Source organism: Toxorhynchites rutilus, chromosome 3 (assembly GCF_029784135.1).
Source record: "Toxorhynchites rutilus septentrionalis strain SRP chromosome 3, ASM2978413v1, whole genome shotgun sequence".
NCBI classification, from domain to species: domain Eukaryota; kingdom Metazoa; phylum Arthropoda; class Insecta; order Diptera; family Culicidae; genus Toxorhynchites; species Toxorhynchites rutilus.
Window position 1 is genome coordinate 155,766,243 of NC_073746.1, and position 12,933 is coordinate 155,779,175.

General features: G+C 37.3%; 1 protein-coding gene across 10 annotated transcripts in view; it reads left to right on the forward strand.

The window, feature by feature from the left end:
- Window positions 1-12,933, forward strand: part of LOC129778253 (cGMP-dependent 3',5'-cyclic phosphodiesterase-like) — a 177,604-nt gene that overhangs the window by 137,193 nt on the left and 27,478 nt on the right. For 9 of the 10 annotated variants that reach the window (XM_055785035.1, XM_055785037.1, XM_055785034.1 and 6 more), the window contains exon 7: window positions 3,769-3,938. In XM_055785035.1, coding sequence (XP_055641010.1) covers window positions 3,769-3,938 — 170 coding nt within the window. The remainder of the gene's footprint in view (window positions 1-3,768; window positions 3,939-12,933) is intronic. The other variant, XM_055785043.1, reaches the window with a different exon arrangement.

Genomic DNA, 12,933 nt, shown 5'->3' on the forward strand with positions numbered 1-12,933 from the left:
TCAATTTGAACGAGAAAAATTGTGAAAAAAAGTAACGGAGCACCTCAGGAAGTACTCCCCTCACCCGTTTCTGTGAGACGTGGCGACCAACATGCAAAGGAATACAATAAGCAAGCACGTAATTCAGTGTATATCATTCTACCGATGTATTGGAAATATTTTCAGTAAATTGTATTACTAAAAAAAAAGGTTTAATTGAAAAACTACAGCTAAGCACACAGTCTCTTTATTGTCCGCATAGTTGTCCCATATTCCAAAATCAGCAACTGAGAAAAACGCAATCAATGTTCTCTGGCATATTGTTATTATTATGGATCTACAATAAATACATGGTGGGACAGTTATGCCTAAAATATCAACAATATTTATTGAAACAAAAATTAAACGGAATAAAAATATTCATTATTAAAATATTTACAAGCTGATGAAGTGAGCTGCCGTTCTACGCATAATTGTCCCATGTTCCAAAATCAGCAACTGAGAAAAACGCATTCAAAGTTTCCTACCGCAGAATTCACAAAAAAATACATGGCAACTTGTATTTTTTTGTGAATTCTGCGGTAGGAAACTTTGAATGCGTTTTTCTCAGTTGCTGATAATCCTTTCCTGTTATAATGATTCTGTGGCATACTGTAATCAATTATAGAAAAACAACTTTTTTGTACATTATTCCTCACTATGAAAACTAGGCCTAAAGAATAATGACACAGAAGGAACGGAAACATGTTTTTAGCATCTAACACAACTATGTGCCGAGCCACATAAAACACGTCCGCACTCGAAGAACGTTCGATTCACTGTCTCTATTTTCTCCAAAAAAAGTTGAATATAAAAATAAATAAATAAATAAATAGACTTGGAGAATATACTAAATTATGAACAACTTGAATCCAAAAAGATATCACACAAAATGGTTGATTATGTATTTTTTGCAACCCCCTCAATATTGGTATGAAACGAAATGAATTAAAAAAAACTGTTAAATGGTTTCATTGTAGAAGAATAAATAAAGTTTTTTACTCTGAGTGACGAAACAGTACTGATGGAATGCCTTCTTCTGTTGAATGCTCACTGGCTGTAGCGAGACTAGAATAGAAATTGCAAATGACATCTCTTCATACGCTGGCCTGGTCAATTTCTGTGCGTTTTCTGAGCATGAGCATCACAACAGAGGATCAATCAACCAATCAAATATAATTTTATTTTTTTTTTTTTCATTTTCTAAATTTGAAAACGCATGTCATTGATTTCACATTGACTGACAACAGAAACACATGCCAGTATCATATAAAATGAGTTTCGTAAGGAACAGTAGACAAACCATCCGAAATTGAAGTTTATATATAATATAGTATAAAATTGATATTTTAATGTTTTGATTTTATGGTTTTTCTACACATCCTAAACTTATAATTAGGTTCCTATTCCATCAAATTCCCTTCATAAATCCTATTCAATTTGAACGAGAAAAATTGTGAAAAAAAGTAACGGAGCACCTCAGGAAGTACTCCCCTCACCCGTTTCTGTGAGACGTGGCGACCAACATGCAAAGGAATACAATAAGCAAGCACGTAATTCAGTGTATATCATTCTACCGATGTATTGGAAATATTTTCAGTAAATTGTATTACTAAAAAAAAGGTTTAATTGAAAAACTACAGCTAAGCACACAGTCTCTTTATTGTCCGCATAGTTGTCCCATATTCCAAAATCAGCAACTGAGAAAAACGCAATCAATGTTCTCTGGCATATTGTTATTATTATGGATCTACAATAAATACATGGTGGGACAGTTATGCCTAAAATATCAACAATATTTATTGAAACAAAAATTAAACGGAATAAAAATATTCATTATTAAAATATTTACAAGCTGATGAAGTGAGCTGCCGTTCTACGCATAATTGTCCCATGTTCCAAAATCAGCAACTGAGAAAAACGCATTCAAAGTTTCCTACCGCAGAATTCACAAAAAAATACATGGTGGTACAGTTATACGTAGAATATCAACATGGGACAATTTTGCTTGATGTTGTTTTTTTAAAGGCTTGGAACAAACAATAAGTGTTTTCGAGCTTTTCCGAAAGATTATGCATGAAAACATCGGTTTTAGAAAAAAAAAAAAGCTAAAAAGCTAAAAATTGCTAAAAAGTAACGTGGGACAACAATCGAGCAACGTTAAATCATTGAACTTTATTGCTCTATAAGATTTTTTTGCAAACATAGATTATTTTGTTGGGTTGAACTAGTTTCTGGTTGAGTTGACGAATTACAAACAAACCAAATTTTTGCATTCAATTTGAAGGGTAATACAAAAACTACCAATGCTCCTAGAAAATGCTCTGTTTTGTGCGGTTCACGAGACAATGACTCCGTTCGGTAAATGACATGCACCTTCTAGTCGAATTTCTGATTATTTTCTATTTATACAATAAATACCTTTGGGAGCTGGGCATGGCTTGGCTGAATGGAAAGCGCGCCAAGAAAAATTCGGGGCTCAACGTGTTAAGTAACATAAGTTATGTTATGTCAGTGCTGTCAGTATAACGGCTTCCGTGTATCGTCATCGGCGCTGTCGGACGTTCATCAAACGGAGAGTGTCTCCCATATCCAAATAGCAACGATGAATTGATATTTATTTTTACGATAATATCGGGCAATAACAATATAATATGTCCACTTTAAAAACTCGTGTCCAGTTTGGACCAGTCGACAGTGCCGCTCGATACGGCGGTGATTAGTGCACCGATAGTCCGCCAGCCCGTCAGCCATCCAGCAAGTGGGTGGCGATTCGACCGAGCTGTGGTATTGATAATAAATAATCAATTTTGGACATCCGAAAACTCAGTTCGCATTATTGACTGACGATTCCACACGGAGCTAGTTAGTGGTATTCGAGTTGTGCTGAAGCGTTTCTTTTTTATTGCCACCCAAATAAACCGTCAAGGTCAGTATTCGCTCAATGTGTGCCGCTCCTAAAGTAGCCGATTGGCCTCGCTGATGCGCTCTTGTTGTTGATGAAAGGTAAATACATACAATGTTATACCATGTTTTATTCATGGCAGTTCCGTTAGAAGTAGCTTTGATTACACTGATTGGATGTGTTATATACGTTAGGCGCTGTATGTATTCTTTGGGTATACGATAACATGTTCGCACCTTTTTTCGGTCAAGTCTAGGGATGTTATTGCTTCTGATCGAAATGGGTAGAATAAATGGAAGAACTATTGAATTATGTCTTGAATAGAACGAATGAATCATTTATGCAGCACATCTACTGAACCCCGGTACAATTCGCATATGTGATGAGGTTGTTTCCGACGAAATTGAATCGCTTGATACGATTCTTTGGCTCATGTGTGCTATCCATCATGCGAGTTATACGTATGTAAGGATGAGGATGCAACAATGCAGTTTTCCACTCATGAGTGTAATACGCAATCATCGGGGTACATGTGTCGGAACAGTAGTCGCTCTTTTTCTCCTTTTTCCCACTGAAGTGTGCATTTCATCAACTCAGCTCGTCTGCACCATGGAAACTTTAGAAAATAGGCGGAAAACACGTTTGCGATATAATGGAAAACAAGCAAAAGCTTGGGCGGGAGTAATTTTCTGCAAGCGATTCATTTGTATTCTGTTCACTTTGGCCACTCATCCACACATGTTTGGTGTTGTCTCCATGCTTCGACGTTTTTGCATTGTTGATAAATAATTCAACAGGAATTTCTAATTAACACTTTCCCATCGACATTGTTCTTTTCTTTACAGGTGACCTCGGGCAATTGCTACGTGGCGTTATGACGGAAGCTAAGGAACTGGCTGCAGCGGAACGATGCTCGCTCTTCCTGCTAGACAAACATACCGGAGAGCTGGTGTCGAAAGTATTCGACGGCAATGAGGTGAATCATTTTGCTGCTTCCTATCCTATTCGTTTACCGGTGAGGCCTTGAAGTTTTTACATGCATCCACAACCTTCATATATTTATGCATCACAAAAGATTCCGATCTCAGTGTAGGTACTTAGCTTGTATCTCACCCGAAGCAGTTCGATTGTGTTTACCATGATTAATATTTGGCATACGAGCACGCAACATCTGCATGTCTGAGAAATACACGTCTTTGGCGCATTAGAAGCACACATAAAATTATATGAACGGTTTCTTTGCCCCAGTTGCGATTTACGTCGGTAGGAAATCGATTTCCGAATTCAATTCGCAGCGCGGTAAAACTTGCTCTCCGCGACCTCTATCCAGAGCTAGTTAGGTTAACGGAAAACGTGATGAGAGCCATTTCTTTTCTGTTGCTTGGCAAATCGAGGGAATCTAGTTCAGCAAAAAATGTATCTTGCCAACTTGGCACACGAAATCAGTGAACTTCGGATATTTCAGCGAATGTGTTCGCGCTGTCAGGCCTTTCAGAAGCAGGCAGGAAAACTATTTATCATGTTACTGGAGTGGTTCTGTATATCGATTTTTGTTTGGAACCTAGAAGTGCTGCATGTGTTGGACAAGTGGGTTGAAGCGAACAATTTGCTGTCAAATACGCAGTTTGGCTTCCGCCGAGGTAAAGGGACAAATGATTGTCTCGCGCTGCTATCTTCTGAAATCCAAATCGCATTTGCTCGCAAGGAACAAATGGCTTCCGTTTTTCTCGATATCAAAGGGGCATTTGATTCAGTTTCCATGGAAATTATCTCAGAGAAACTTCGTAATCGTGGACTTTCACCAATTCTGAATAATTTCCTGTACAATTTACTGTCAGAAAAGCACATGTTTTTCAATCATGGCAGCTTGAAATCTTCTCGATACAGTTTTATGGGCCTACCACAAGGCTCCTGCCTAAGCCCCCTCTTGTACAGTTTTTACGTCAATGATATAGATGATTGTCTAACTAAAGACTGCACGCTGAGACAACTTGCAGACGATGGAGTTATTTCCATCACGGGTACTAATCCCGCCGTTCTGCAAAAATCCTTGCAAGATACCCTGAACAACCTGTTCACGTGGGCTCTCAAGCTGGGTATCGAATTCTCTACGGAGAAAACCGAAATGGTCGTTTTTTCTAGGAAGCACGAACCCGCCCAATTCCAGCTTCACCTATCCGGCAAAACGATCAAGCACTCGATATTTTTCAAATACCTTGGAGTATATTTTGACTCTAAATGTACCTGGGGAATACACAATGCGTATTTGAAACAGAAATGCCAGCAAAGAATCAATTTTCTCCAAACAATAACCGGAACATGGTGGGGTGCCCATCCAGGAGACCTCATTCAGTTATACAAAACAACGATATTATCAGTGTTAGAATATGGCAGTTTTTGCTTCCGATCAGCTGCCAGGATTCATATTCTCAAGCTGGAGAGAATACAATATCGTTGCTTGCGTATAGCAATGAGGTGTTTGCATTCGACACATACGATGAGTCTCGAAGTTTTGGCAGGATTACCCCCGCTTACTCTTCGGTTCACAGAATTATCCTACAGATTTCTCATCCGTTGCAAGATCACGAATCCATTGGTGATTCTTCTTCTTCTTCTTTTTGGCTTTAAGAGGGTTTAAACTATTCAGTTCATTCGCCTCTACATTGGTGATTGATAACTTCGAAAATCTACTCCAACTGATTCCTCAGTCAAGTTTTATGTCTTTATACCATGAGTACCTTACCCACGACGTGCACCCTTCATCAGGCATCTCCAACCAAGTTTGCTTCCCATACTTTTGCAATTCTTCTGTCATTTTTGATCTGTCCATGCGACAAAAAATCCATGGAATCCCAGATCATCTACGCTCAGATTCTATTCCGCCGATATTTTCGGCAGAATATGGGGGCATAGTTAGATCTGATAAAATGTTCTTTACTGACGGTTCATTCATAAACGGGTCCACTGGCTTTGGCATCTTCAATGAAAATTCCAGTGCCTCTTTCAAACTCAAAGATCCTTGTTCCGTGTATATTGCTGAACTGGGTGCGATATACTACGCACTGGGGATCATTGAAACATTGCCCATCGACCACTATTTTATTTTTTCAGACAGTCTCAGCTCATTAGAGGCAATCCGCTCAATGAAAGTTGATAAACGCTCATCTTATTTCCTAACAAGAATAAGACAACTATTGAGTGTTTTGGTCGAAAAATTATTCAAGATTACCTTTGACAAGAGTCAAAGGCTGTACCGCTCATGACAACTCTACACGAACTGATGATTGCGCCGGCTAGTGACCATTCTATCCTGGATTCCTCGAGTCGAGAAAGACGCACCACGCTAGATATGAGGTACAGACTAGGGGGGCGTTGCTGATTAATGGTCAACTGCATCCCAATAGGAAGTATCCTGTGTCGGGCACACGTACAGAGCATTGGAGACAGCAACATCCCAATTACGAAAACACGAAAACACTAACCTCGAGCCAACCGCGAGTAATCGGTTACATATTACTAACATAGATAATAAGAAAAATTGTCAAAGTATTGAACTCCCGGCCCCGTGAGGCTAACGCCATATCAGCCTTTATAAAAATATATATTTTGGAAAAAAAAGAAGTGCTGCATGCTGCTCTTGTTCGCCATGTCGTGATTGCATGCAACCCTTAATAGGGGCAAACATAACATCATGCATGTGTTTTAAATGGTTTAGGAAAATGGAACAATTCTCGCGTAACTTTTGAAAAGGTCCTATGTAATATGTCTAATGTGCAAACCCGGGCAGTCAAAACGTCCAATGTAACATTTTCGCTCCTTGGAATCAACTTTAAACTCAAATCACGGAACAACATCTACGATTGGTTTTGGAGAGCTATTCTTGATCGCTAGTGGTGAGAGGAGCGATAAAGATCGATAGCTTTTAAGACAATTCGCGGAATAATGTTCGGGTCTTCAACTTCGTTTTTCTCGAGTTGACGACAATGTTACATTGGACCTTTTCAAAAGTTACGCGAGAATTCTTCCCTTTTTCATTTCACTGATTATACTCTATCAGATGTACCGTCGATGGAGGTGAGATTGGGTTAAAAACGGAGAAAGCTACTACAGGTCGGACTCGATTATCCGGGATTCGATTATCCGGAATTTTAGACTCGATTATTTGGAGTATTTTATTTTTGATTTTCGGAAATTTTGAATAATTTGTATAATAATTCTCTATTGAATAGCTAATATGGGTATCAAAAGAAAGGGCTTGATTAGTAGAATACAGTTATTTATGAAAAATGCAAATCCAAGATGGCGGTCACTACAAAATGGCGGATTACATATTTTCTCTGAACCCCATCAATATGGGTATCAAACGAAAGTCTTGACTGGTAGAACACAGTTGTTTATGAAAAATGGAAATCCAAAATGGCCGCCAACGCAAGATGGCGCCGTATATATTTTTTTCACAACCCCATCAATATGGGTATCAAATGTCTTCGGGTCTTCAACTTCGCTTGACTAGTAGAATACAGTTATGAAAAATGCAAATCTAAGATGGTGGCCACTACAAAATGGCGGATTACCTATTTTCTCAGAACTCCATCAATATGGGTATCAAATGAAAAGGTATGCCTAGTAGAACACAGTTATTTATGAAAAATATCCAAAAATGTATCAAAAGAAAGTTCTCGACTAGTAGAACATAGCAGATAATGAAAAATCCAATTTCAAGATGGCCGCAGTCCCCAAACAACTAATTACTTTTTGAATGGTTTCATTCAGCTTGACCTGTTTCTATGTATGTTTGAATGTTTGTTGGGTTGTCCCACATTAATAGAAAATTGACCCCGTTTCTGTTGAATGATTGATCTGAAATTTGGAATTTGGAATTCTACTGTCATTATAAAACTGCATATTCCATGATCTTGAAAAATTCAATTTGGCCGCCGCAAAAAAATGGCTGAATGGCTTGATTTGGAGAATACACTACACTATGAACAACTTAAATTCGAAAAGGTCGCCGCCACAAAATGGTCGACCATGTATTTTTTGCAGTCGTCTCAATATTGGTATCAAATGAAATGATTTGACTAATAGAACACAGTACAATTTTGGACTCGATTATATTCAGTTTGGAATTTTTTTTTATATTTCAAATATTTCATGAATTTCATTTTATATTACTTATTTCATGAAGAAATGTAACCTCTCAACGTAAAGGTGAAGTTTAGATGGCTATTACATGTACAGTTGGGTAAAAATCGTGATTTTTGAAGATTTTGCGCGAATTTTCACCAGGAATTGTTTATATCGATATTGCAGCCAAATTAAGAAAGATAGAAGTTGTGTGTCAAAGAACAAATTGTGGAGCGGTTAAAGAACTTCATTTTAATTGATAGAAACAATCTAGTTTAATATAAATTTTTAGGATAAAATTAATAATAACATATTAAAAATTATTACCTTTTAAGTGTTTCACTTCCAAAACGTTATTAAAATTCTGTAATTTAGTTGTTTCACTACTACAGGGTGCGGCAGCATAACTTTCTTTTTTCAAAACTCAATAAAAACTATTGTATGCATCGGAAAATTTGAAAATGAAGATTATCACGAAGAATTCTTCTCACAGAACGATCGGACAGTCCAAGGGCAGATGCGTGTTTGCGCGCGTGACTGTCACTGCTTCAATGTTCTCAGATGATCTAACGGGCCGAGGGACTCCAGTTCTTCCTTTTGTCGCACTTGCAGTTTGTCTGAATGTAGTGACCCATGTAACAATTGAGGGGCTTAGAATGCAAGGGGTGTAAGTGACTTGATCGATTTCTCTTCATCAATTTTTTCTTTAGTTAATAACTCAACTGCAAAAACGTTCCAATTTAAGTTTGCTATAGAGTCCGATAGATGAGGTTCTGACCTATCTTCCACATTGCCAAATACAGTAAAGAATGTATTTGCAGCTAAGTTAAGATCAAAACAGAGAGACGATGTAGAGAAATCGATCAAATCACTTGCACCCCTTTCATTCTAAGCCCCTCAATTGATTTGCGGTCTGGGACGGGAGCCAACGGGGCTAAATTGAAGCGATTCCGAAATGCACACTGTGTTGCAATAACCGAACATCCGCTTGAAAAGTAAACCTCAACGGCAAAGGCACGCTCCTCACTATTCCAACGCATGATGGCGACTGAACCGTGTCGGGACAAAACTTTACAGTATCCCCTCTTGAACGAGACCACTAGCGGTCCGCTATGACATCAACTAACTGAGTGGCGCGCATTTTAAAAAAGGAAATTATGCTGCCGCACCCTGTATATCCTGTACTAAATTTTCGTCTTCTCGTAGTGTACTTTTTAATGTAGAGCCAGTTTGAAGCAAAAGAGTCAGAAACAAAAAAATTCTGTACCTCTGTCATTGTTGAAATTTGAACATATGCGTAGGAGGATTTTTTTTTATCAAATATGATCGTTTATCACCTCCTGAGAGAATCTGGATAAATTAATTTTTTTCATGTGAAAAAGGTGTTTTCTGACTTTAAGGGAATGAATCAAAAATCAAATTTCTCTTTTATTATTAAAAACCGAAATATACATGCAAAAAAAACAAATAAAGAAAAAAATTGTTTTGACTCGATTATCCGGAGAATTCGATTATCCGGAGTGAAAAAAAAATGAATACTCTGGATAATCGAGTCCGACCTGTATTAGTAATATATTCACATATATTGCGAATATACTTTGAATGCTGTGAGCCGTTTAATAGGAGAAATTTTCACCATTTCCAATGCATAATACTTAACTGTAGTACAAATAGTTATTAGTTAATAATTCATCAAAGTTTGATGTGTATATAGTAGGGTTTCAAAAAAAATAGTTTTCTCGATTTTTCATTCGGAACTTGTTGTAAACTGTTCATTTGCACAATAATAGACCCATTGCAAAATATTAGCTCAATCGTACTCCATCTACTAATGTCGCAGACGTTAAAATTTGAGTTTTTTAAAACCGAAAAAAATCTCCAGAAATGAGGGTTATCAAAAATTTTTTTTGCCAAATGTTTTATAATTGTACAAAACGCCGATATTTACTGTTATCTCGAAAAAAAAATTTTTTTTTGGCTCTTGGTCGTTTTTCCATCTGAAAAGTCGATTTTTGACAAACATTTTCTTGAGATAACTGTAAATTTCGACGTGTCATGTCTTTTTTCAAGGTGGTGAACATTTTGTTGTTGTAAGTTTTTGAAATTTTAATGTCGATTTTTTCTCATACATTCATTGGCACCCTAGTATATAGCCATCAAATAAAATAAATTAGACAAAAATGATAAAAAGATGAGGACAGTTTTGTGAAATTCCTCAATTAGAAACGAGAAATAGTTAATGAGAGCGGTACACGGAAATGACTATTTATTTTTTTTGGCTTAACGTCTTATAACATGGTCTGATTCACAATGTCTTGTGTATCATTCATTGCTTGGTGTTTTAGTGTTGCGATTTGCAAGACCTGCGACCAACCGCACTATCTCGTAGAAGACCTTTACTATACTGCTTATGTACGTCCCGAGTACCCCTTGGAATGGGCAAAGACGCTTATAGTGACGTCAATTCACTGTTTCCGAGTTTTTGTTTCTTGGAGACTGGCAATGCCCATTGGTTCTTCCCACTACACCCTAGACAGTGTTCAACTGAACCAGTGCACAAGCCAGAAAAACGATCCTTGTCGATAGAATTTCTGACCCTAACGGGAATCGAACCCGACGCCCCAATCTTGGCGAGCCTCACGCTAATCACTAGGCCATGGGAAGAAACTAAAGAAGTTTAATATCCTTCCAGTTCAGTGGAAAATTTATATTATTCAACAATTCCCTGGACACTCGTAAGCACATCATTAGAGAAGATATCTACGTAATCAGAATTGCGTTTTACTCTAAAGAAACGATAGTTATTCAACAAAAAGATCGAAAATTACCTGTTTTGACCCATCCTCACCCCCATCGACGGTATACAATTTCATTTATTTATCCCATAATGAAGGCGAATTTCAAGTACGATTTATACGGATACGGGTTATTTTTTGACGTAAAACTTTCAATTGAAGCGTATCCGAGTCGATTTTCATCGGTTTCACAACATCTGCCAACCGTAGTCAGATTTTAAAATCGATGGACTACATCTATAATAAAACCGCAAAGTTTTTTTTTTTTTTTTTTTTTTTATCTTCGCTTATTTTTCGTCGGCCTATTTCCGCCACTTTTAGTGCCAATCACCGACATCAGGGAGGCGACTCCACCTGTTCCTACCTATCAGACTCAACAACTCATGAGCCGGGCCAACTTCTTTTACTTCCGCTCCGAAGGAAGACGTAACCAGAGATTTTTCGCCTCAGAAAATCCCAACGACGCCAGCTGGGATTGAACCCAGGCCGATCGGATTGTGAGGCTGTTACGCTAACCATACAACCACTGGCGCCGTCAAAACCGCAAAGTTAACGCAGGAAAAAGTAATCCATTATTTTTGCGAAAAATTGAAAAATAAATTTAATATACTCCGTATTGTCCGATTTTGGTCAAATATGCACCGTTTCATTGTAAATTTTCTAATGGTAGTTTCATAATACTTCTCTCATAGAAGTCCTGGTCCTAATTTTTTATATGCCTTTTGTTTATTTTAGGCTCATTAGCATTTTAGCTGTAACAGAGCCGAATTTTAATTGTGTACATGTCACATGTTTATCATATCTTTAATTAGCACATTACACAGTTGGCATTTTTTCGGCGTTAGAGTATTCCCTTCTATACCATTGCATATGGTACACTTTTACACAGTAGCTATTTAGGCGTAAGAGTTTTCCTTCTTCCATTATCCAGTTATAGAACGCACAGCGGAGACAGTTGATTGATCATTGTTGAGTTATTTATAGAACAGCAGCATGATGTGTCTTGCAGAGCAGAGCAGTTGTATGGATGAATCGATTTTATTTCGACCGTGGATCGATCTCCATTCGCTGATGATTGTTGCGTGGACGAAGTTATTCTGTAACAACACAAAGATGGTCAATGAGGGCCCTGAGTTTTGAACTCACGATCGATCACTCACTAAGCGAACGTGCAACCAATGTGGCTACGGAGACCCCCCTGGTCCTTATAGGCGAAATACTCTAGCAAATGATTTTTACAATCTTGTTTTGATCCCAATTTCTTATCACTCAGGAAGTTAGATAGCGCTTGACATTATACAGTTATTCAATTTCTACGGTGACCAGAAATCTCGCCTTGGCACTTGAAGGCAATGCTGAACGCCAGAGGGAGCCATACCAAATACTGGAAGTCCGATTTTTGTCATTGGTTAACATTTCTGAAGTGATTTCAATTTTCTTTTCAAGAAAAACTTGAACTATACACTTAATTTTGCCACTTCTGAATATGAGAATTTTTGTTTGTTCTTTAAACATGAAATAGAAATGTGACCATCCTAATTTTTTCTTATCATTTAAAAAGGATCGATTTCACGATGATATGAATCGTTTTTAATTATTTACTTTTTAACCCCTAAAAACTCAAAAATAAAAAACCAACACGGGGTGTACACTCAATTTTGCGATAAACTGTATATACAGCCATTCCATGCCAAACCGATATAGTGGTTCTCAGATTTCCATGAAAAGTGGTAGTTTTGTTCTTTATTGCAAAATATTAGACCCGTATTTTTATATTTTTTCGTTAGGGTTACCATTTCATTTTAGGGTGGTCCGAAAAATCATTTTTTTCAACTTTTTTCCAAAAATGACTTTTGAAATTCATTACCTTTGAATCACTGAACCGATTTAGATGATCGACATATCAAATTGAAACCAATAAGCTAGCCTTTTATTAAAAAATATTGAACTTGCAAAAGAAATGGATTTTATTTTTGAAATTATCGATTGTAGTTGTTTTTTTCTTGTTTTCATAGCTTTGAACTAGAGAGCACTATATTTTTTATATTTTTCCTTGAAGGCTGAGGATTTTTTACATAACATATCCCG